General features: G+C 37.5%; 3 protein-coding genes across 4 annotated transcripts; 1 reads left to right on the top strand and 2 right to left on the bottom strand.

Annotated features, from left to right (window-relative positions):
* Window positions 1–6,496: 6,496 nt before the first annotated feature.
* On the bottom strand, window positions 6,497–10,112 carry LOC126604529 (phosphatidylglycerophosphate phosphatase PTPMT2-like). Of its 2 annotated transcripts, XR_007616678.1 has the most exons (8): window positions 9,879–10,112; window positions 9,519–9,741; window positions 8,841–8,963; window positions 8,389–8,482; window positions 8,203–8,285; window positions 7,998–8,087; window positions 7,469–7,862; window positions 6,497–7,086 (listed from the first exon to the last, which is right to left on the bottom strand). XR_007616678.1 is itself a non-coding variant. In XM_050271810.1 (7 exons), the coding sequence occupies exons 2-7, from the start codon at window positions 9,717–9,719 to the stop codon at window positions 7,596–7,598; spliced, it is 858 nt and encodes a 285-aa protein (XP_050127767.1). In that variant the 5' UTR covers window positions 9,720–9,741; window positions 9,879–10,112; the 3' UTR covers window positions 7,218–7,595. The 2 variants fall into 2 exon arrangements, 1 of the variants encoding a protein (XP_050127767.1); XM_050271810.1 differs by lacking the exon at window positions 6,497–7,086 and having other exon boundaries at window positions 7,218–7,862.
* A 6,025-nt stretch (window positions 10,113–16,137) lies between these two features.
* LOC126603773 (leucine-rich repeat extensin-like protein 6) lies at window positions 16,138–17,826 on the top strand. Its single transcript, XM_050270732.1, has one exon. The coding sequence runs from the start codon at window positions 16,173–16,175 to the stop codon at window positions 17,496–17,498; it is 1,326 nt and encodes a 441-aa protein (XP_050126689.1). The 5' UTR covers window positions 16,138–16,172; the 3' UTR covers window positions 17,499–17,826.
* Window positions 17,827–18,206: 380 nt separating this feature from the next.
* LOC126603774 (acid phosphatase 1) lies at window positions 18,207–20,715 on the bottom strand. Its single transcript, XM_050270733.1, has 3 exons — window positions 20,181–20,715; window positions 18,676–18,885; window positions 18,207–18,583 (listed from the first exon to the last, which is right to left on the bottom strand). Exons 1-3 carry the CDS (start codon window positions 20,570–20,572, stop codon window positions 18,406–18,408), a joined length of 780 nt encoding a protein of 259 aa, XP_050126690.1. The 5' UTR covers window positions 20,573–20,715; the 3' UTR covers window positions 18,207–18,405.
* Between the last annotated feature and the right edge of the window lie 1,281 nt (window positions 20,716–21,996).

Here is a 21,996-nt window from a genome sequence, read left to right as displayed (position 1 = left end):
ATATATACAGATACAAAATGGTAGACAAGCCGGCCCCATATATATGCCGACTAAAGTTGAAAATGAGCTTTCTTTGAAAAGCAAATGAGGGCCCAATTAGATCACATCAGTTTAAGCTAGAGAAGTTTTTATAATTAAGTATCGTCGATATGTAACTGGTACGGACTGAATGGGCAGCGTCCCATTGGACAAATAATAGAATGTAGGGCTTATGGATGTTGAAAACAATGCTCTAATAATAATTAATCATAATAATTGTATATATCCTAGGATAGGGTTTGGATAAGACTGAAAAGAGACATGTATAAACTGCCAAACTTTGAGTGCTTATAACGTATGTAAGACCGTCTTGAAACATCGATTGGAAGGAAAGCATGTACATGTATGTGATGGAAAAGAGTTTCAAATCAATCATACACCTGTTATGAAATTAAGCGACTAGCTAAACAAGAGATGATTAATATGTAGCAAAAATTAGAAACTGCATTAACAAAAGAACTGGTTTATAATTCTAAGGGTATGTTTAGAAGTGTCTTTATAACTCTAAGTAATCCCTTTTAACAACGTTTCATAAAAAAGTTCAAAAAAAAAAAACCATTTTTGAATTTCCATAGTAGTTCTTGGAAGCGCTTGGAATTAATTTTTTTGAAACTCCGCCTGTGTAAGTTTATTTTACATTGTCAGTCCCAAGCCCGGATAAAGGATGAGGGGGAGGGCGTCAGGTAGTCAACAACTGGGACTCCTAGGTTACGTCGAATACTTATGATAATGAATCCTGAATAAAATTGCGCTAAAGCTAGGGCGTCACCTGTAAGTGGCGCGCTGTGTGACCCAAGCACAATGATAAGTGAGCAAGGGTCGATGTATCTCCATCAGTGCTTGGATGCAACTCCACAGCAAGGGGGCCATAGAAACTTCTTTTTGAACAACTCCACTCAAAGTTGTTTGGAAGCATCTACTCCTATCAACTTTACACAGAACACGCAAAAGAAGTACTTTGATCTTATTAGACGGGGGAGGGTGAAGAAGCTAGGACAGGAGGATAGAGTTCAAGAGAGTAGAATGTGTTTGGGAATGTGGAATATAGGAACCTTAACGGGAAAATCTATGGAAGTAGTGGAAGTCATGGTGAGGAGAAGGATAAGTATTATGTGGCTACAAGAAACTAAGTGGGTTGGTCTTAAGGTAAAGGATCTAGAAAACTTTTAAACTTTGGTATTTGGGCACAAATAGAACGAGAAATGTTGTTGGCATCATCGTGGACAAAACCTTAACACAAGACGTTGTAGATGTCAAAAGGGTAGGAGATAGAATTATGGCAATTAAGATTGTAATAGGACAAGAACTCATCAAAGTGATTAGTGTGTACACACATCAAGTAGGGTTGGATACGAGTTTGAAGGAAAAAATTTGGGAAGATCTTGGAGACTTGGTGCGAGGAATCGCTCAGACGAAGAAGTTACTTATAGAAGGAGATTTAAATGGACACGTGAGCAATGAGACAGATAACTATGGAGGTTTTCATGGTCGTCATGGTTTTGGGGAGAAAGACGAGGATGGGGAAGCCATCTTGGATTTTGCAATGGCATATGATCTCTTCTTAGCCAACACCTTCTTTAAGAAGAGAGAAGAGCATGTCACCTACAAGAGTGGGTCGTCAAAAACACAAATAGATTTTCTTCTAATAATGAAGGGGGATAGTATAACTTGTAAGGATTGCAAAGTTATACCGGGAGAGAGCTTGGCTAATCAACATCGCTTGTTGGTGATGGATGTACATATCAAAAGAGAGAAAAAAAAAACAAGACCTTGAAGTGCCTAAGAACTAGATGGTGGAATCTAAAAGGAGAAAAACAAGTCATTTTCAAAGAGAAAGTAATCATCCAGTGCGTGTCGGATAGAGAGGGGGAAGCTAGCCAAATGTGGGATTTCATGGCTAGTTGTATCCGAAAAGTAGCAAAAGGGGTATTAGGAGAGTCCAAGGGCTTTGCTCCACACCAAATGGAATCTTGGTGGTGGAATGAGGAGGCACAAACAAAGGTTAAGCTTAAGAAGGAATGTTGTAAAGCCTTATACAAGGATAGGACCGATGAAAACAGTGAAAGGTATAGAATAGCGAAGCATGAGGGGAAGAAAGTTGTGAGAGAAGCTAAGCTAGCGGCTTTTGACGATATGTATAAGCGACTAGATACCAAAGAATGAGAGTTGGATATCTATAAACTAGCTAGAGCAAGGGAAAAGAAGACAATGGACCTAAACCAAGTGAGGTGCATCAAGGATAAGAATGGAAAGGTTCTTGCTATAGAAAACACGGTCAAAATAGATGGAGAGATTAATCTTTTCAATGAATGACATGAAAGGGGTACTTCTTTGGGGGATTTGAGTAACTAAGAAGAGTGTAGAAACTACTCTTTTTACCACCAAATTAGGAAGGAAGAAGTGGTTGTAGCTTTGAAAAAGACGAAGCATAGAAAAACAGTGGGCTCATATGATATACCGATCGAAGTGTGGAAAGTTTTGGGAGAGACGGGTATAGCATGACTCACGGACCTTTTCAATAGGATTTTGAAAACGAAAAAGATGTCAAATGAGTGGCGAAAAAGCACTTTGGTGCTTATCTACAAGAATAAGGGCGACGTACAAAATTGCATGAACTATAGGGATATTAAGCTAATGAGTCATACAATGAAACTCTGGGAAAGAGTCATTGAGCATAGACTGACGCAAGAGACACGAGTCTTGGACAACCAATTTGGGTTCATGCTAGGGCGCTCAACCTTGGAGGTAATCTATCTATTACGAAGATTAATGGAAAGATATAGAGATATGAAAAAATATTTACACATGGTCCTTATAGATTTGGAAAAAGTGTATGATAAGGTCCCAAGAGACATTCTTTGGAGGATTTTAGAGAAGAAAGAAATACGAGTAGCATATATCCAAGCTATAAATAATATGTATAATGGAGCAAAAATTGCCGTAAGAACTCATGATGGACAAACCGAAAGCTTCCCCATAACTGTAGGGTTACACCAAGGTTCATCTTTAAGTCCTTACCTTTTTGCATTGGTAATGGATGAGTTAACCTGACATTTCAAGATGATATTCCTTGGTGTATGCTTTTTGAAGACAATATAGTGTTGATAAATGAAACTCAAGAAGGGGTAAATGCGAAGTTTAACCTTTGGAGATAAGTGTTGGAATTTAAAGGTCTTCGCCTAAGTAGGTTAAAGACAGAATATATGGAGTGCAAGTTCGGTGCAAATGGAGGCCCAAATGAGTTAGGGTTGAGGATCGAAGACCAGGAAGTACCAAAGAGCGACCGCTTTCGCTACCTAGGATCTATCTTGCAAAAGAATGGAGAATTAGATGGAGACCTCAACCATAGAATACAAGCTGGATGGATGAAGTGGAAGAGTGTATCCGGTGTGCTGTGTGACCGTTGTATGCCACTAAAGCTCAAAGGAAAATTTTATAGGACGGCAATTAGACCGGCGATGTTGCATGGCACGGAATGTTGGGCGGTGAAGCATCAACAAGTACATAAAATGGGTGTAGTGGAGATAAGGATGCTTCGTTGGATGGCACATGAGAAATGATAAGATTAAGAATGAGGATATCCGAGGTAAAGTAGGAGTAGCCGAAATTGAAGAAAAAATGATAGAAAATTGGTTACGGTGGTTTGGAAATGTGCAACGAAGGCCTACTGAAGCTCCAGTTAGAATATGCGACTACGAGACAGAGGTTCAGGGCCAAAAGGGTAGAGGAAGACCTACGAAGACTTTGGAAGAGACTCTAAGAAAAGACTTAGAGTACTTGGATCTAACGGAAGACATGGTATTCTATGATTCATATAGCCGACCTCACTTAGTGGGAAAAGGCTTTGTTGTTGTTGTTGTTATTGACGAATCTATAACAATAACGCTTATAAACTGAAGTGTACTATATGGGGCTCAATGGGTCTTGCACCATGGGCCTCAAGTCCATAAATCATAAATATCATTTTTCTTAATGCACAAGCAAAAGATCTTACAAATTAAAATGCAACAATCGTATTTTTCTTACAAAAATTGTGAATTATAACTCTTAGCTTAGTTGATATTGTGCAATTTTGGAAAAACATTATTAAACTTATGTTCATGAAATTTTTGCTGCACATGAGTTGCATAAAACTCATACAGAACATTTCAGGGTTGTTCTTACCACCGAAAATATGTTATGGCTTTTGATATCTGTTATGGGCCTCGCTAGTATTCATTTTTTATTTTTATGTTTTACAATATAAGAATTCAATAAAATTAACTTATGGTACTTAATAAATGGTATGATCTCTTCTAAATTACTAATATTTTTCATACTACACATACAAATGATCTTATCCAAACTCAAAAGTTGCATTTTTCACAAAAATTATAAGTTATAACTCTTAGTTTATAGTTCTTTTATGCAAAAATTGTAGAAAGACCGTCAAAAGACCAATTTCCATGGCATTTAGCTTTAATATTTATCAATAATACTTTTCTAACTCAATAAATGATAACCCACTTCCCACTTATAACAATTTCATTTTACACGCAGAAAAAGTTTTTGCCAAAACAACATTTTAGCATGCTTAATCTTTTTTTCCAATTTGTTTGCTCTTCCAAACCCTACTACATTGGATATATACAGAATAAAAAACTAGGGTTGGAATTTTGTCTTGAAGTTCTTACAAATTAAAACTCGACAATCGTATTTTTTACAAGAATGGAAATAGAAACGGTCATCTTTGAAAATTGATGTCAGTCGTTTGATAAGGATTCAACGGTTGAAAGACCATTATTTACAAAAGCATAAAGAGTTTAGCAGCTTATTGGAAAAGCAAAGCAACAAGTCCGAAGAAACATAACATACATGTCCTCTTCAATAATGTCATCCTACAGATAAATACCTCGCTTTTCATGATTTAAAAAGATAACTGCAGAATTTTTCTCGAGTCCGCAATGTAAATGCGGATGTTCTTTTGTTTTAAGAAATCTGTTTCAAGAGTTGCAAAGGTTCAAATGCGGATTGCCCTCAACTCTTAATAATGGAATTCTTGCGTCAAATAAGTATATCATCACGGACTAATTACGGTTACAGGGATTTGAGAAACTTCAATTCTTCCAGGAACAGAGGCGTTGGCCTGGTTAAGTTATTGTTCGACAAATCTCCGGGGCAAAAAGCATTATAGTTAGTATGTTCTGCAGGATACTAAAGTGAATAGCTTCAGCAAGATGACTCTTTATGGAGGCCAAAGTGAAGAACAATTACAAGGACTCGAGCGACGACAGCTTGGCAATGGAAGCAGCTATTATCCAATTCAAATTGCTTGAACTCAAGTTCCCAATCACAATAAAGGGAAATTTTGCTTAGAAATTGCAAGGACAAAGAATTGTAAGAAAAATAGTTCCCCAGAAGGACTCATAGGGAAATAATCCGAGCAAGCGAAGTGATATAGTTGCGTTCTAGACCTTCCCAAGAGAAATTCTTAGGTCCACAAGATCACCAGCCCAGTTTCTTTTTATTTGATACGTAGTAGTGATGTTCCTTATGGCATCGACTGCATTCATTAACGAGGTGAGATCAAACAGGACCAATGTGAAAGCATATATTTTTCCGAGCAACTAACAATTACCAATGCACTAAAACCTATCTTTGTTTTAATGGCAGTAGCGAGGACAAAAGAGGATTATGGGAGCACAACTACACAACAGGGCCAAGTGACCAGACTACTAAAGCATCCTACCCTACCCTCGCTCAAAGCGATTAGAGGGAACCTAGCCCCGGATAGAACGCTCCATGATCTTCCAGACACCCACACCAAAGCATAATCAATACATATAGGAATGTGCTTGATGATTCATAAAAAACAAGACATACCATCTTCACCATAAGTAGGTGATTCAACTACCATGGACGTTTGCCTAATAAATACAGGGTTGGGTGCTCCTTTCATTTCGGCGTCGGAACTTAGACCCCTTAATAGCTCAACTTATAGTACTGAATTTGGGACATCTGCATCATTAGTACTCGCTGAAAGATAGGACATCGGATCGGGAATGGAAGAGGTCGATATGGAGATGATGTTTATGACCACATCGTATCATAAATTTCATACAGGCCCTCAAAATCTCAGAGACAGCCTTACCAACCCACATTAGATCAACCATAAAGACTGCACAATGAGATTTTACGGATTCCTGGCCAAATAACCCTGACTTTTGAAGGCTTGAAATTTAAATTAGGGTTCCATTTAAGTCCACACTTACGCGTACACTAAATGGAAAAACCCTACGTTGAAAACAATGATAGCATAAAATTCACCTTTCTCCCACCCCCACCCACTTTTCATGTTTCTATTTTTGCTCTTGCTCCTCCGGCGATAATTGCATAGCGTGTAAGGATTATTGGTACATCTGCACTCAACCATATATAGAAGAGATGACTTAATACGCATATTACTATTTTGAAAGAATGGCGCAACATATTCTTAGCTGTTTTAATTCATGCAAAAAGATTAAAACTTGAGTACAAATGAATGAGCACATTGCTTTGGTCAATTGGCCGGACTTCAATACAAAGGAATGAGCCAATTGGGTATTGATGGATGGGCCAATTGGGGCTGGAATCCGTAAATCACAAGATCCCCATCACTATAAAATAATCCAAACAATCTAGCAATGTAAAATAGCCCGACAGATAAGACCCACCCATTATGTGAAAAATATCAAAATGGTCCAACTCTACATCTACAATAGTTGGCCATTGCATATGTTCAAATAGAGGAAAATCTTAGGTAGGGCGCATGACTATGTCATCTGTACGATACCTTTCACAACTAAGCATATGATAACATTTGTAACCCATTGTCCGTGGATGCGGCCGTACCAACACGCCCCCTGTATTTGGTCTCACGTACCTTACACTTGTCATTGTTTATTGGAACAGAACCACCACGTGACGGTAAACCTGTTCCAAAGTATCATGCTTTGTATACAGAGGTCAGGCATCAGTTTGTCCCCATTGTCCGTACCATAGTTTATGGCACCTCACCTTCCCAAAGACCTGTCGCCATTCAGAACATTGACATTAGCCAATGTATAATAGAAAGAAAGAAACCTCGTAAAAATTTGAAGCTGCCTACAAGTTTCACCGTTGGCACAAGTTGCTAAAGCAAAACACAACACCACCAAAGGTTAAAAAGCAAAACAGTGATGCTTTAAATGCAGAAGCAGCAGTACATACTGTGCCATTGGTACAAACTAGGAAATATAACAACGAAGAAATTACATTAAAAAAGGAAGAAAATTTGACGTGCTGTGTAATGTACATGTAGAAGCTCCAAAATACATTCCTCAGCCATTGACAGAGCGTTATACACAATCTTGAAGAAAGCCGCCGAAACCTTTTTTTGTTTTTTTTGTTTTTCTTTAATTTCTTCATTTACCTTCTCTCTTGTAAACATGAAGCGACCAGAAACATTGGCGCGTCATAAAACTTCTATTTATTCCCATCGTGCTTGTGCTCCTGTGCAAGCAAACAACTCTCGACACCTGCATGATATGTGGGAGAGCTCAGCAAGCACGTGGCTCCGGCACAGACAACCGCCTCGTGACTGGTCCACAATTTCCTGAGACTTTCAAGGATGCGAAAAGGCATGATAACCTAGCTATCATGGGGCTGACTTTCACCATTTTGGGAACAATTGCCAACTGCTTATGAGCAGTGTCGTCGTAAGTTCCATGGTACCCTTCAAGATCATCTTTGGTAATTAAAACTGCATCTCCTGAGGGAGAACATGCTGCGGTAGTTGATCCACATCTGCTGTATTCTTGAACAGCCTGCCAAGAAACAGCAGAAAATGGTGATTGAGGTTGTACGAGAATGGGAATTAATAAAATCAGTCGGCAACGAACGACAGAAGATTGCAGATTATAACAAAATGCATACATACAAAAGAGAACTACAACACATACCTTCCATTGTGAGGGGGCTAGCAGCACACGTGGTCTTCTAGACCGGACATAGTCTAGGGCTGCAGATGGTGTCATGTTCTTGTATTTCACCTGCAGAAAGCAAATCAATTCAATCCTATAATGTCCTAGAGGTTGACAAGGGCTCATCATCAGTAACTCTTCAGCTAACGCAACCAGCAACTTTTGAAAAGCAGGAGATAGTTACCAAATAGCAAAGCACGATAGTTGTGCTCCTTCCCCGACCAGCTTTACAGTGCACATAAGTAATTTCACCACAGGATGCATTCTCTGTGTTCGGGAACCAAGGTTAAATAATTACATTAACAGTTCCACAAATGAAAGCTAATAAATTACAAACTAGCAAAATATTGAAGTTGAATAAGATCCTCACTGTGAATGAATTCTACAGCCCTGTCAATATCAACAAATGAAGGAGCAAATAGATAATCTCGCGTGGGAATTACAAGATGGTCAATCCCATGGGCCTGAAAACCATCAAACATCTTAAACGAATAAGTACGATCCAGATTGAGAAGATTTAAATGCATTTCACTCTTCTTATTGGCAGGATAATAAAACATCTCAAAACAAATAGAAAGAATCATTCTAGTTTCAAATCCTAATCTGGGGGTTCCCTTTCTCATATGTTAGATCAAATAAAGGTGATTTCAAACTTGCCCTTATTTAGACATTTAAAAACATATTTTCGTTAGAGGAAAAAAACTTGAAATAATGATTTCGTTACATCATATTATCCAAGGACAAGAACCAAGAAAAAAAATATTTATATTTCCAACATGGTAGTAGCAATTCACAACCATATGGTGCAGAGAAGTAACGCACACGATACAAGGATGTCGGAACCAAAGTTTCGTAAGGTTCGTTGAGAGTGATAACACCACCAACACCTAGCCGCTTCAACTGGGGAACGTCTTTGGGAAATGGAACCGCACCGAGGAGAACAAACTGAAAGAACAGCACCAGGTATCCGTTAAAAACCACGGAATGAGCAAAGAAATACATTTTACCAAACAAGTACACCTCTTACAACAAATCAAAGACGATATTCATACATATACTCGGTCTATTCAAATATGTAATAGCAACATGCAAGAATCCTTTTTTGTGTAGTCCTGAAAACATCAAAATTTCAAAATTTTTCTTATCCCGAATTTCGATTGATTGCCAAGAAAGTGAGAAAACTGATTGAAACAAGAAATAATTCTGAAAAGGAAAGCAACAAATCCCTATAATAAGCCACATATCTTTGATTCTCCGATCCCATACAAAATTCTTGCAAAATTGATCAATTTCAAAACTTGTTTCTTCTTTCGAAACCAACTTTCTCAGAAACCAAACAAATCGTAGCTACATAACAAAGATATATAAATTATAATCCACAAAAAAAAAAACAAAAAAAAAAAGAAATCAATTTTCCTACAATTTCTAGGTCAACAAACAGAGGATTAACAAACCCAACCACAAAAATATATAAATTGAACAAAATCGAGAAAGAAAAACCTGGTCAACTTCATCCCACCATCTGAACTCAGCTTCCATCTTGTTCCGCAGCACATTATACAACAGGGTCGGGTAAAAGAGGATCCGCGCCCCGGCTCCAACGAGTGCTCGCTTGGCGTCGTCAACCCCAACTATCTGCCTCCCGTAAAGGCCGTCGTTCCGATCGCAATCCCACTCCGCCTCCAGTTCCTCGATCTTCATTTCGCACACACAACAAACACCCCTAACCACCAGATCCAAATTTAATGAGAAAACACAAAAGGTAAGAAAATCCCCAAAAAGATTCCGAATTTCAGAATCCCTAATTCGCAATTGGGATATAAATTTCCGAATTAAAAAACAAAAAAAAAATTTACATACCTGGGGAACCAAGGAGCGAAATTGCAATGAACCGGCAAATTGGGGGCCGATCCCGAATGGAAAATTAGGGTTTTTGGGGGTGGGAAAACGGAAATTAGGGAAATTAGAGAGGTGGGCTTCTAAATTTGGGGGGTTAGAGAAAGAGTGAGCACTGTTTAACTTTAGATGCCAAGGAATTGGATTTTGTATGCGAATAATTTCTGGTAACTGAAATAGGAAATTGTAAATAGTCAAAATCTGGGAAATAGAGGTTGGTAGTGGTTATAAATGGGGGCTGGAGTTGGGAGTTTATTATGTTAAATGCCATTGGAAGGTTATATGTCTGACGGTGACTGGTGGGTGATCCGAATTGTTAGTCAAAAGGATAAGTCTTAAAGTGGTTAGTTAATAAAGGAAAAGATGGGTTAATTTGGCGCCCTTTGGTAGCAAAAAGTAAATAATTCGATGGAAGCATGACCAAGAAAGTTGTTAAGGAATAAGTGATGTATTTCTTTGTTTGCTTAACTTAATCTCCAAGTTAGTAAGTTTTTTTTTTGTTTTGATTTCAAGCTTTAAGAGTGTAACAGCGTGTTTCACGTGGATTTGACTTTCATCATTGATAATGAGTTGCATTTTAAATAATCTTGTAATCAACGTTTGTGCTTGAAGAAATTGATCTAGAAAAAAACAGAAGCTATAGTACTCTACTCTTTAAATATTGAAAGAGGTTCCGCGTTTCAGGTCGTATTTCGGCATTCCCTCCCCTAAGTCTTTGTTGTAGTATTTTCTGAAGTGTTGTTCCTAGATTTTATTAGTAATGTGAAGTGGGCAGTAGAAAAAAGACTGCAAAGAGGGAGCTTCAAGTTCAACCGTGAACCATGCATATGAAGGGTAGCTAGGTAGGGTTACATTTTGTTGATACGAGAGTAGTGGTCCCCCCTTTCTCAGAGGGGATCCAACAATTTGTCGAACAATTTGTCTCAAAAGTAAAGAAAGTGGGGGTTTTCGGATGCAAAGTAGGTGGCACATGAATCTCATTCACTTCGGAACACACAGAAATTGCACTTCAAAACTAAACCCCAACAGAAATTTTTTATTACTTTTTAATAAATCGCAAGGAGTCAAAATGCAGTTTCAAGTAGGTTATTGTATAACTCACAAGTTGGAGTTCATTATAAAACCAATTGGTAACATTAGAATAACTCAATTACTTATAAGTGTATACAAGTCTTTTCTTTATCCGATGTAGAATTAATACTTTCAACATGTCTCGTCACATGTGATGAATTTTCAAGCCTAGTACGTGGACAATACAAATTGGTGACGTGAAGTATATATGGTCGTTAAGCTTCACAAGCAGGACAACCTACTCTAATACTCTGAAGAAGTTTTTTTTTTTTTTCCATAGACATCATGAAGGATTAGTCAAACTACTCTGAAGAAGTATATATGTGCCTCATCCAACATAATCCTTTTGGATCGACAAATAAAAAACATAATCATTTTGGATTTAATTGGTTAGATGGATATTTTATGTTGTAACAGATACCATCTGTTCCATATCTTCAAAACTCTGCCTGACTTCTATGCACACACTGATTGAGTGATTAGTTGATCACAATTTGGACTGGTTGCTGGTCAATTCTTGATTAATTAGTTGAATAAACCCTAATTACCAAGATTGTCTGTTTGTATTAGGCCCTAGCCATGTTGCATTAGCCCAGTCCAAATATTGTAATGAAAAGTCTGAACAAGAACAATTTTGGGCCCTTAAAATTCACTCTCATTTCAGAGTCCAAATTTGCTGTTTTCCATCTCAAAACACATCCAAAAGATCCAAACCAAAAGACCCAAGTTATGTATTTTGATATCTTTTCATGTACATGGATGTTTCGGGAGGGACATTCGAACTTAAAACCTTTTAATATATAAATAAATAATTCCAACCATACGTGAATTATAAGTACCTGACAACTGATATAATTTTGAGAGTTGTCTAGTTGTGTTTCCTTCCACTCCATAAATGTAAATGAATCAAGATCTTAGAGCAATCGGAGAATTGGCATAAATTCCCACCCCAACTGAGCACAAGCACATGAGATACAGGTGAGTTTTAGGTTTGCCAATTTAGAAGTCTATCCACCTGGCTTCACACAATTAGTTTTTTTTTTATCCCCAACATCCCTTGCATTCCAAAATAATTCATAGGAATGATATTATTTATTGTCACAAAAAATCTTGATGCTTACCTAATATTCACATGCTGCCTTGAATCCTTCTTTTTTTTCTTTTACTTTTTATATTGTTGGGTATTAACAGTATTTAAAATATCGGTATCATTGGAAATATTAATATATAAATTTATGGAAATATCGATAGATATAATATGAAAAAATTACACATAGAGTATACTTTTAATACTTAATTTTATATTGAGACAACACTTTTTAAACATTTTAAGGAGAGGCAAACAATAATAAATGTTAAAGATAACATCATTTGTTTTTTTTTTCTTTGAAGTTTAACTTACGAAAATAGCCCTTATTTTTTGTATCTTTTCACACTTCTCTATCCATCATTGGAGTTATTCGTAACACCTAGGTGCCTTGTTTCTTGGGGTTTAAAGAGATGATGTAGTATGTGCAGGTTGGGCATCTACACCTTTTTGCCGTGAGAATGAGTTTCCCATCATTAGTTGAGGTTAACTAGTACAAAAGCTAAAACAATTATATTTACACTTGGGAAGGAGATTTTAGAAAATGTATTTCAGATTTATTTGTTTCATCAAGTACATAAAATATGCTCTCAAACTTTTTAAAAGGATAATCAACCCAAGTAAACAAAAGACCAAATTACAAAACAAGCGTCAATCTTATATTCTTATACATTTGGACATTGTTCAATGAACTCTCAAAAGATTGAACACGTGATGGAGCCTGCACAAGAGAAATTAAATTAATACATAGTGATTAATTTAATTTGAAGGAGGATGTTAATTAACTTTGAACTTAATTTGATTGATAAAAAAAAGAGTAAATTCTTTGGAACTTACAAATACCAAGAATCAATCTAACCCAACCCAACACAAACTAGGCTTCCCCATTTACTAATTCTTTTAAAACTATACAAACTGGTTCTATTATAAAATATATAAAACTAGTTCAATTTCGTGCTCCAAGATGCTCTCGATTCTTCCGTAACCCTCACCTCCATCACATGAATAGGAAAGTTGCATTTTTTTTAAGTAAAAAAAGTATACAAAACTGATTTTACATGTATTTGAAATTGATTATGCAAAAATGGTCCAAGACGCTTTGAACTGATTTTGCAAAAATGGTTGAAGGCAGGTTAAACTAATTCTGCAAAAACAGTCGATGACGGATTAAACTGATTATGCAAAAATGGTCGAAGACAGGTTGAACTGATTCTGCAAATGGTCGATGACGGGTTGAACTGATTATTAAAAAATGGTCAAGGACGGGTTGAACTGATTCTGCAAAAATAATCAAGGACGGGTTGAACTGATTTTACAAATGGTTGAGGATGGGTTGAACTGATTCTTAAAAAATGGTCGAAGACAAGTTCAACTAATTTTGCAAAAATGATCGAGGACGAGTTGAACTGATTCTGCAAAAATAGTTGAAGACAGGTTGTACTAATTCTGCAAATGGTCGAGGATGAGTTGAACTGATTATGCAAAAATGGTCAAAGATAGATTAAACTGATTATGCAAAAATAGTCAATGACTGATTGAATTGATTACAGTAATAAATGATACAAACTTATTCTACATATAGTTTCAAAACTAATTTTGCAGAAATAGTCGAAGATAGGTTGACCTTATGACACATATTAATTTTGTTGGAGTTGTGAAAGCTAGATTCTATTGAAAGCCTAAAATTTTAGGAGTATGGTTAGTATTTTAAAATATTGTTTTCATGTTTTTTGGCTGGGCTTCAATTGTTTTTATGCTTTTGTCTCTCATTGACATGTTTAAAAACTAGTGGAGTTTCTTGAAATATAGTAAATTTTTTCGTCTCTATATATAAAGCTCCCATATAATATTGTCTTCGATGGAAATAATGAAAATTGGCTCAAAAATTTGTAAATTTAAAATGAAACTTTAGAGAATGTCAAAAGATAGTTTGTCAATATTTAACCGATATGTCGTAAATATCGACCAAATTTGTCGATGTTATCCGAAATTCAAGAGTTTTTCTGATTTTTTCAAAATACCGACCGTATCAAGGAAACTGCAAATAATAGGCATCACAAATGAATAGGGAAAAATTGGTGCTTAAATTCTTCAAAATTGGTCGAAGACGAGTTCAACTAATTTTGCAAAAATGATCGAGGACGAGTTGAACTGATTCTGCAAAAATAGTTGAAGACAGGTTGTACTAATTCTGCAAATGGTTGAGTATGAGTTGAACTGATTATGCAAAAATGGTCAAAGATAGATTAAACTGATTATGCAAAAATAGTCAATGACTGATTGAATTGAACTGATTACAGTAATAAATGATACAAACTTATTCTACATATAGTTTCAAAACTAATTCTGCAGAAATAGTCGAAGATAGGTTGACCTTATGACACATATTAATTTTGTTGGAGTTGTGAAAGTTGGATTCTATTGAAAGCCTAAAATTTTAGGAGTATGGTTAGTATTTTAAAATATTGTTTTCATGTTTTTTGGCTAGGCTTCAATTGTTTTTATGCTTTTGTCTCTCCTTGAGATGTTTAAAAACTAGTGGAGTTTCTTGAAATATAGTAAATTTTTTCTTCTCTATATATAAAGCTCCCATATAATATTGTCTTCGATAGAAATAATGAAAATTGGCTCAAAAATTTGTAAATTTAAAATGAAACTTTAGAGAATGTCAAAAGATAGTTTGTCAATATTTAACTGATATGTTGTAAATATCGACCAAATTTGTCGATGTTATCCGAAATTCAAGAGTTTTTCTGATTTTTTCAAAAAACCGACCGTATCAAGGAAACTGCAAATAATAGGCATCACAAATGAATAGGGAAAAATTGGTGCTTAAATTCTTGTGGCCAAGATTTTTATAAATAAAACTAATTTGCAGGGCTTCCACTTATAGTGAGACAGTTGAATTTGGTACCATAGAAGCTAGCTGCCATCCAATAGTAGAGCACGCGCTTGCCTTTTGATTCATGTTCTCACCATGAATCCTTTTTTGTTCCACACTGCATGTTCAATATTATGCCGACAATAGTGCAAACTTATCTACCTCAGTTGAATAGAGGGCTGGATATGTTAAGGATTCAGGTGTATACCATACATTGGTGCGCACTAGAAGTCTAGAAAACTCCCGTGCTCTTCACGCAACCAAGCAAATGATTCCAACTCACTTCAAGATCAACTGGGAATGAAGAACCTGATATGCTCAAGCTAGGTTAAAACTTAAAAGCCATAGATTACTCTATAGATTGGGATCTAGTTTAAGTGATAGGAGTATGAGCAGTTGTGCCATTTAGAAATGCGTTAAACCATCTCATATTTGGCGAAAACCGTAACATTTAGCGTTTTAGAGAAAAGATTGGTTACGTTTCATTTGCATGACATTTTATAAAAATAAAAAATAAAAAATTATATCTTAGTATCATTTGATTTTGGACTAATCTCACCTGGTGAAAACTGTCAGAATCAGATAATTTTACCAAAATATCTGGTGTTTTAGACACCGAGAAAGAGTAAATGAATAGAGTGAAGTAAATATTATCATCTGAATAATAAGTTTGAGCCTGGCTACAATACAAGGCTACAAATTCATTAGTTATCTGAACTTTGTCCCATCTAATCAATGGCTAAAAAGATCAAGCTACGTGTACTGATTCATAATATTATGAGCCACCCAAAATGTTTATTTCCTTCTCAATTCTGCTTTCTGTCAATGATTAGGACCTAAATCATATCATTACACAAGCTCATACAGACTAATTTGCCCCTGCTCATTTATATTGGTCGGTTTACTAATGGACCAGCCTACTGACCAGAACTTCTCTGTCACCAAAAGAAACTGACCAGCCTGTTCTATCACCATGAAATTGAATGATGATAACACTTAATCACTCACTCATAAGTCAACATATGTACAGTGGAATGTAACAACCAGAACATTAAAACAAAAACTAAAACATTAATAAAAAATATATATAATTAAAACAGTTTTGTCCCATGGGAAATGTCATTGCAACAACAGTATCTTGATTATGATCATTTTTATTTTACAGTAATATTATTATAATAATATATACCTTGATCATGAACACTTTCATGTGAACGAAATGTCACGCAGTGGTATCTCAAGGCAACAATACATTTTACCGTCGTTCAAGACCAAATATATTTGGACAACTTTACAAGTAAACCCAGCAAATAAGCACTATAGTGTTTTCTCCACTAAGAAAATGGAGAAATGGTGGTGGTTTCTTGCACTTCTCCTACTGATTGCCATCCCCACGGAAGCTGGGATTAATGTGGGCGGCGGAGTTGGTGTCAATGTCGGTCCTATTGGCGGCGGCGGTGTCTGGATTGGTGGAGGAATCAATAATGGAAACGGGAATCCCCCGGTCCCGTCTGGTTCTTCTCCTTCAGGCCTCGAGAGAGCTTTCACCGCCCTCCAGGCGTGGAAATCCGCCATCTCCGACGACCCATCGAAGATTCTAGACTCATGGGTCGGCCCGAATGTGTGTTCTTACAAAGGGGTTTTCTGCTCACCTGATTCTCAAGAAGTTACGGGCATAGATCTCAACCACGCCAATCTCAAGGGCAATCTCGTCCAAGAGCTCTCTTTACTCTCTCAACTCTCTCTCATCCACCTCAACAGCAACAGATTCTCCGGCCAAATCCCCGAAACTCTCCGAGACCTCACCGCCCTCCAAGAACTCGACCTCAGCAACAACGACTTCTCCGGCAGCTTCCCAACGGTCACATTACAAATTCCGAACCTCATCTACCTCGACCTCCGATACAACAGCTTCTCCGGCACCATCCCGGGCGAACTCTTCAACCAAAAACTCGACGCGATCTTCCTCAACAACAACAATTTCGAAGGCGAAATCCCCGAGAGTTTAGGAAACTCCCAAGCCTCCGTCATCAATTTCGCAAACAACCAGTTCACCGGAAACCTCCCGGCCAGCTTCGGCTTCATGGGGACGAAACTGAAAGAGATTTTGTTCCTCAACAACCAGTTAACCGGCTGCATTCCCGAAGGAGTCGGGATCTTCACAGACGTTAAGGTGTTCGATGCAAGCCATAATTCCCTGATGGGTCATCTTCCCGACACGATTTCTTGCCTGGAAGAAATCGAAGTTCTGAACTTGGCGCACAACGAGCTGTCGGGGGTGCTGCCGGACTTGGTGTGTTCGTTGAAAAGCCTGGAGAATCTGACCGTTGCTTACAATTTCTTTTCTGGGTTTAGTCAGGAATGTACGAAGTTGCCTGACCGGAATGTGTGGTTTGATTTCTCCCTGAATTGCATTCCCGGGCGGAACATGCAGCGGCCGCAGCCGGAATGCTCTCTGATTCCGGGCGGCGGGTTGAATTGCCTGAGAATTCCGGGGTCCAAGCCTCTGGTCTGTGGGTCCCGCTACCCATCGTCTTCTCCATAAGGAGATTTCAGAGCTTAATTTCTGTAACATCCAGACAAATCTTTTGTTAACAAAGATTCCCAGAAGTACTATTTTAAAAAGCAGATTTCATGATTAGCTTTGGATTTGAGCAATGGAAGAATCGTGAGCAGAAACAGTGGGATATATAAAATGGTTTAATTCTGTTTGTCATGTGACATTCTTATGGAATTTATGTGACACCTTTTTGTGCCGCACTCCCATGTATGTTTATCGGCTTGTGTCACGTGACTTCATCTCAACTTTTGAAAATCTTGTTTTGGCATTTCCAATCCAGTGCTCATATAATTAAAAGCCTTCGTCTTTTGTCTTTGCCGTTGTTGAACAAACATATCTCAGAACTTGAATGTTTCTACCTAGTTGTCGTAACCAGCAAAAGCACTTCTAATTCCGTCTGGACAGAAAACTTAAAAGCGCTTATGGATTGTATAAGCACTTTATGAAGAAGCAAGCACGTCCAAGTATTTTTTTAAAGTGCACTTAAGTTTTTCAATAGAAGTTGATTATAGTGTTTGAAGCGCTAAAAGTGTTTTCTTTAGACGCATTCATAAACAAGTCTTTAAGTTTTGCATAAAAAATGGTAGGATCATTCGCATACGCACTTGGCTATATCATCTCTACACGAGTGTGCGACTGTTCCTGGCACGAGTGTTTGCACCAACTTATCCCAATCAAATGAAACAGGGCATATGCGACTCTAAATCATGCTGTCTTTCATACCACTTGAAAAGATGAATACAAATACAAGGCTTATCCGGATTGGATTGGCTTACCGCCGGATTGGTAAGGGAACGATGGCAACCAATTTTAATCACTGTGGCAATTGAACTTAAGGGAAAATACAAGAATGTAATTATATTACAGACAATTGCTGAATGTTGGTAATTTGCTAGGCAATGTAATACATTGGGTTTGGAAGTTTAAAGGATCGTTGAGCAATTGCAAAACCCACCAAATCACTCCATTGATCTCCCGAGCTCCCATGAATTCGATAACCTTCATTTATCAAGTCCGATCTCTTCTGGGATTTGAAGACCGTGGCAAGTGTTCCTTGATCAGAAGGTCCTCTGTATCATTAACGGATTAACCAAACATCAACAGTCTTTACTACCAAGTTACGAAGAAAGACAAGGAAAGAAATGAAGTTAGCGCAATGTACCTCAGCAGCAGCCTCTCCCAATTGTTGTAACCTGCAAATAGAAGGTTTTTCGCGGTGGCATTTCTCTGATATTCGCTCCGCCCAGTTAACAGAAAAATCTTGAAACCCAACCGCTCAAGCTGACTGTATAGATTTAAACTTGCTGGGAGAGCAGGGGCCTCAGCCAACTCCACCCACTCATCGAAAGATGCTTCATCAAACGTCTCTGATCTATGTCCAAAAGAATGTAGACCCAGTCAAATTTCATCGTATGGAAAACTTATCAATTAAGACAACTAAAAACATTGATGTATTCTAAGAATCCTGCATAACTCACTCTAGTTAAAGGAACATAAACCAGACCTATACCGGCCAAGAGTGACGTTGGGAAATCGAAAATTACAAAGAAAAACAGAGAGTTTTCAGTGGAACTCTCATTGCTACGATGGAGGTTACAGGACTTGAAGGCAGCGAACAATGTGATGATTATGCAACCCCAGTTTGTCAAAGAAAAAAAAACTGGAATCTGCAGCATAAATGTGTTCTGTATAACACAATAAGATTGTTTACCTTACCCATACTTCAGCTATATGTTCCCTTTCCCCTTACCCCGTGTAAATTAGAGAAAAAAACAAAAAAACAAAAAAAAAAAAACACCCCGATAAGTTTTATATGACTTATCTATCCACGAGTTTTGCTCTAATTGATTTGAAGTTGTTAAATTTCCTATAGTGCCCTTCCCTCATTACCACATCTGTTAAGTTTTCCACTAAAGTATTGGGTTTAAAGTGTTTTCTCCAAATCCTAAACCCTGTAATGTTACCAAATTGCTAAAAGTTACTTCCTTCTCACTCTAAATTGCTAAAAGTCACACTGTTTCTTCCCATTTAGACCTTCACTCTGCCTTGTCACAAGTCACAATGTGCAAGGGTATCACTTTGGCACAAACTAAAAAGGTATATGCAGCATCATCACTTATAAGTTAACAAACCAAATGATCAACAAACAAACAAACCAAAATGAAGGCTACAAAGAATGCCCTGTAACAAAGTAGAAAATCCATTGAGTCCATCATTTGCATTAGCCGCCCTTATCACGTGACATGAGTGTTACCGATACTAAAAAATATATTTGCAAACTGCAGAGGTATGACATTCTCTCCTAATAAAGGCTCTCTTATGCATGAATCTAAACTTCTAAATTCTATAAACATACAATCTCACAATCAAAATCCAATCATTCCATATTTCCTCATCAAAATTGGCCATTTGTCATTAGCTAAATGCAAAGCTTAAAATTAGATCAAGATCATCACACTTTCTGCTTTTGGGTGGGGCCTACACCCTAGTATGCATTAGGTGGCGGCCTCCCATTAGCTAATCCCACCTGCCAATGACGAATCAATCACGTGTATATTCCACAACAACCACAAAAGGCCCAACATTCCTAACCCACAACAATTTAATCTGCAGTAAAAATAAAACCAATCAAAGCAAATCGGACGGTTGTGATCGACTGGAGCTTACCCGAATCCATGTGCCTGATAGTAGGGCAAATTCGAAAGCAGAGTCTCATCGATGTCGAACACCCACGCGTCCTTCCCATCGCCGCCTATCGTCACCCCCTTCGCGAAGCTCAGCGAGAAATTCGCCACGGCCGCCGAATCGGACGGGTACCGGGCGCCGGTCATGTAGTTCTGGACGAACCCGACGCACCTGGACGGAATGTTGGACCAGGTCCCGGCGTCGTTGGTCTCGACGGAGAATCTCCAGCTATCGCAGAAGAGGCTGTCGTCGGAGGCGGAGACGCGGTGTCGTTTCTTCGGCATTTGGATGATGGATTGGGATGATAAGGACGTGGGGATTGCGAGGAGGGTGATGAGGAGGAGGAGGAGAGGGCGGTGGCGGACGGAGGCCATTGATTTTGCTGAACCCAGAAAGATCTTTGCGGGAATCGGAAAGAGCTTTCTGGTTTCGGATTGAGAATCGAGAGGGAGGGATGAGGGAGAGACTCCGAGAGCTTCTTTTTCTAAATGATAAACTGTTTTGTTTTTTCTTTTATATTTTGGGGGGTTTTGTCCTGTTCTTTTATAATTTGACGTTCTTTTATAATTTGACGGATGTGATATTCACACATCTCTTTTTACTTCTCTTACATTTTTTTTTAATTTTCGACGGTGGATTAGATGAATTAAAGAAAATCAAATAACATAAATTAGCAAAAAATATGAAAAAGTAAAAAAATATATATGAATAGCACACCCCTTTGATCCAAACCCGAGAGTTTTACCGCATTTTAGTTTGGTTTTTAATTTTTCGGTAAAAACTATAATTATTTTACATCAATTTTTATAAAAACAATTAATTTTGGTTTCATCACCAGAAAGCAGTCAAATTTTAGAAAATAAATCACATTCACAGGTTTTATAAAATGAACATTTGTTACTCACAACAAAGTATAATAAGTCATGATATAGCATATATCCGATGCATTCATGAAGGTGAAATTTAACTAAGTGAGAACCTAGTACCTCGAGACCAATACAATCATGCGAAATGGTTTTTCTCTTTAGTTGGGTAGTAATTTCCTTTTTGTTTTTGCCATTTTATTGGATAAATAGATAGTAATTTATGTTAACAAATCTTACATAGAGTTTTGAGAGAGAGAGATTGTGTATTTCTTCAATATTTCACTGTATTGATTAATATTATTACATCACTTGTTTATATACAAATACATCTCCATATAACTAACGCATCTAATACACTTGTGACACATGACACACGTCTAATACATAATACTTGACACAATCCTAAGCTAATCTCTATAGCCTAACACTCCCCCTCAATCTTATGGAGGTGAGAACCGAGCATAAGATTGGAAAATGGACATTGAACTGAGAAGAGACAAACTGCAACAAAATTGTGCCTTGTTGAACACATTCTAGCACAAAGTGGCAGTCAACTTCAATATGCTTTGCTTTGGAGTGTAACACATGATTAGTAGCCAATGTCATGGCAGAAATATTGTCACATTGTAGTAGGGGAATAGATGAACTACAAAGATGCATATCCTTGAGTAGCTGTTGAATCCACACTACTTTAGCAGTGATAGTAGCCATTGCTCGATATTGAGCTTCTGTAGAGGACTGACTTACTGTATGTTGTTTCTTAGAACTCCAAGAAACCGGATTATAGCCTAAAAACACAACAAAACCAATGGTTGAATGCCTATCATTCGGGTCATCAGCTAATCAGCATTTGTGTATGCCTTAATATCTATGGAACCAGGTCTAAAACATAGTCCGAGACCAATGGTACCTCGAAGATACCTCAAAATCCA

This window comes from Malus sylvestris, chromosome 15 (assembly GCF_916048215.2).
Source record: "Malus sylvestris chromosome 15, drMalSylv7.2, whole genome shotgun sequence".
Taxonomy (NCBI): Eukaryota; Viridiplantae; Streptophyta; class Magnoliopsida; order Rosales; family Rosaceae; genus Malus; species Malus sylvestris.
Note: the sequence above shows the minus strand (reverse complement) of the source record. Positions and strands in the feature narration are given on the sequence as shown.

What these genes read in the sequence shown, in the direction of transcription:
- LOC126603774 (XM_050270733.1), bottom strand. Translation starts at nt 20,572, where the DNA reads ATGGCCTCCGTCCGCCACCGCCCTCTCCTCCTCCTCCTCATCACCCTC. An exon ending in TATCAGGCACATGGATTCGG is followed by an intron (nt 18,886 to 20,180) that starts GTAAGCTCCAGT and finishes TTTTGGACATAG; the next exon opens with ATCAGAGACGTTTGATGAAG. An exon ending in TGGGAGAGGCTGCTGCTGAG is followed by an intron (nt 18,584 to 18,675) that starts GTACATTGCGCT and finishes TTAATGATACAG; the next exon opens with AGGACCTTCTGATCAAGGAA.
- LOC126604529 (XM_050271810.1), bottom strand. Translation starts at nt 9,719, where the DNA reads ATGAAGATCGAGGAACTGGAGGCGGAGTGGGATTGCGATCGGAACGAC. An exon ending in GGTGGGATGAAGTTGACCAG is followed by an intron (nt 8,964 to 9,518) that starts GTTTTTCTTTCT and finishes CTGTTCTTTCAG; the next exon opens with TTTGTTCTCCTCGGTGCGGT. An exon ending in CTATCGTGCTTTGCTATTTG is followed by an intron (nt 8,088 to 8,202) that starts GTAACTATCTCC and finishes TGCTTTCTGCAG; the next exon opens with GTGAAATACAAGAACATGAC.
- LOC126603773 (XM_050270732.1), top strand. Translation starts at nt 16,173, where the DNA reads ATGTCACGCAGTGGTATCTCAAGGCAACAATACATTTTACCGTCGTTC.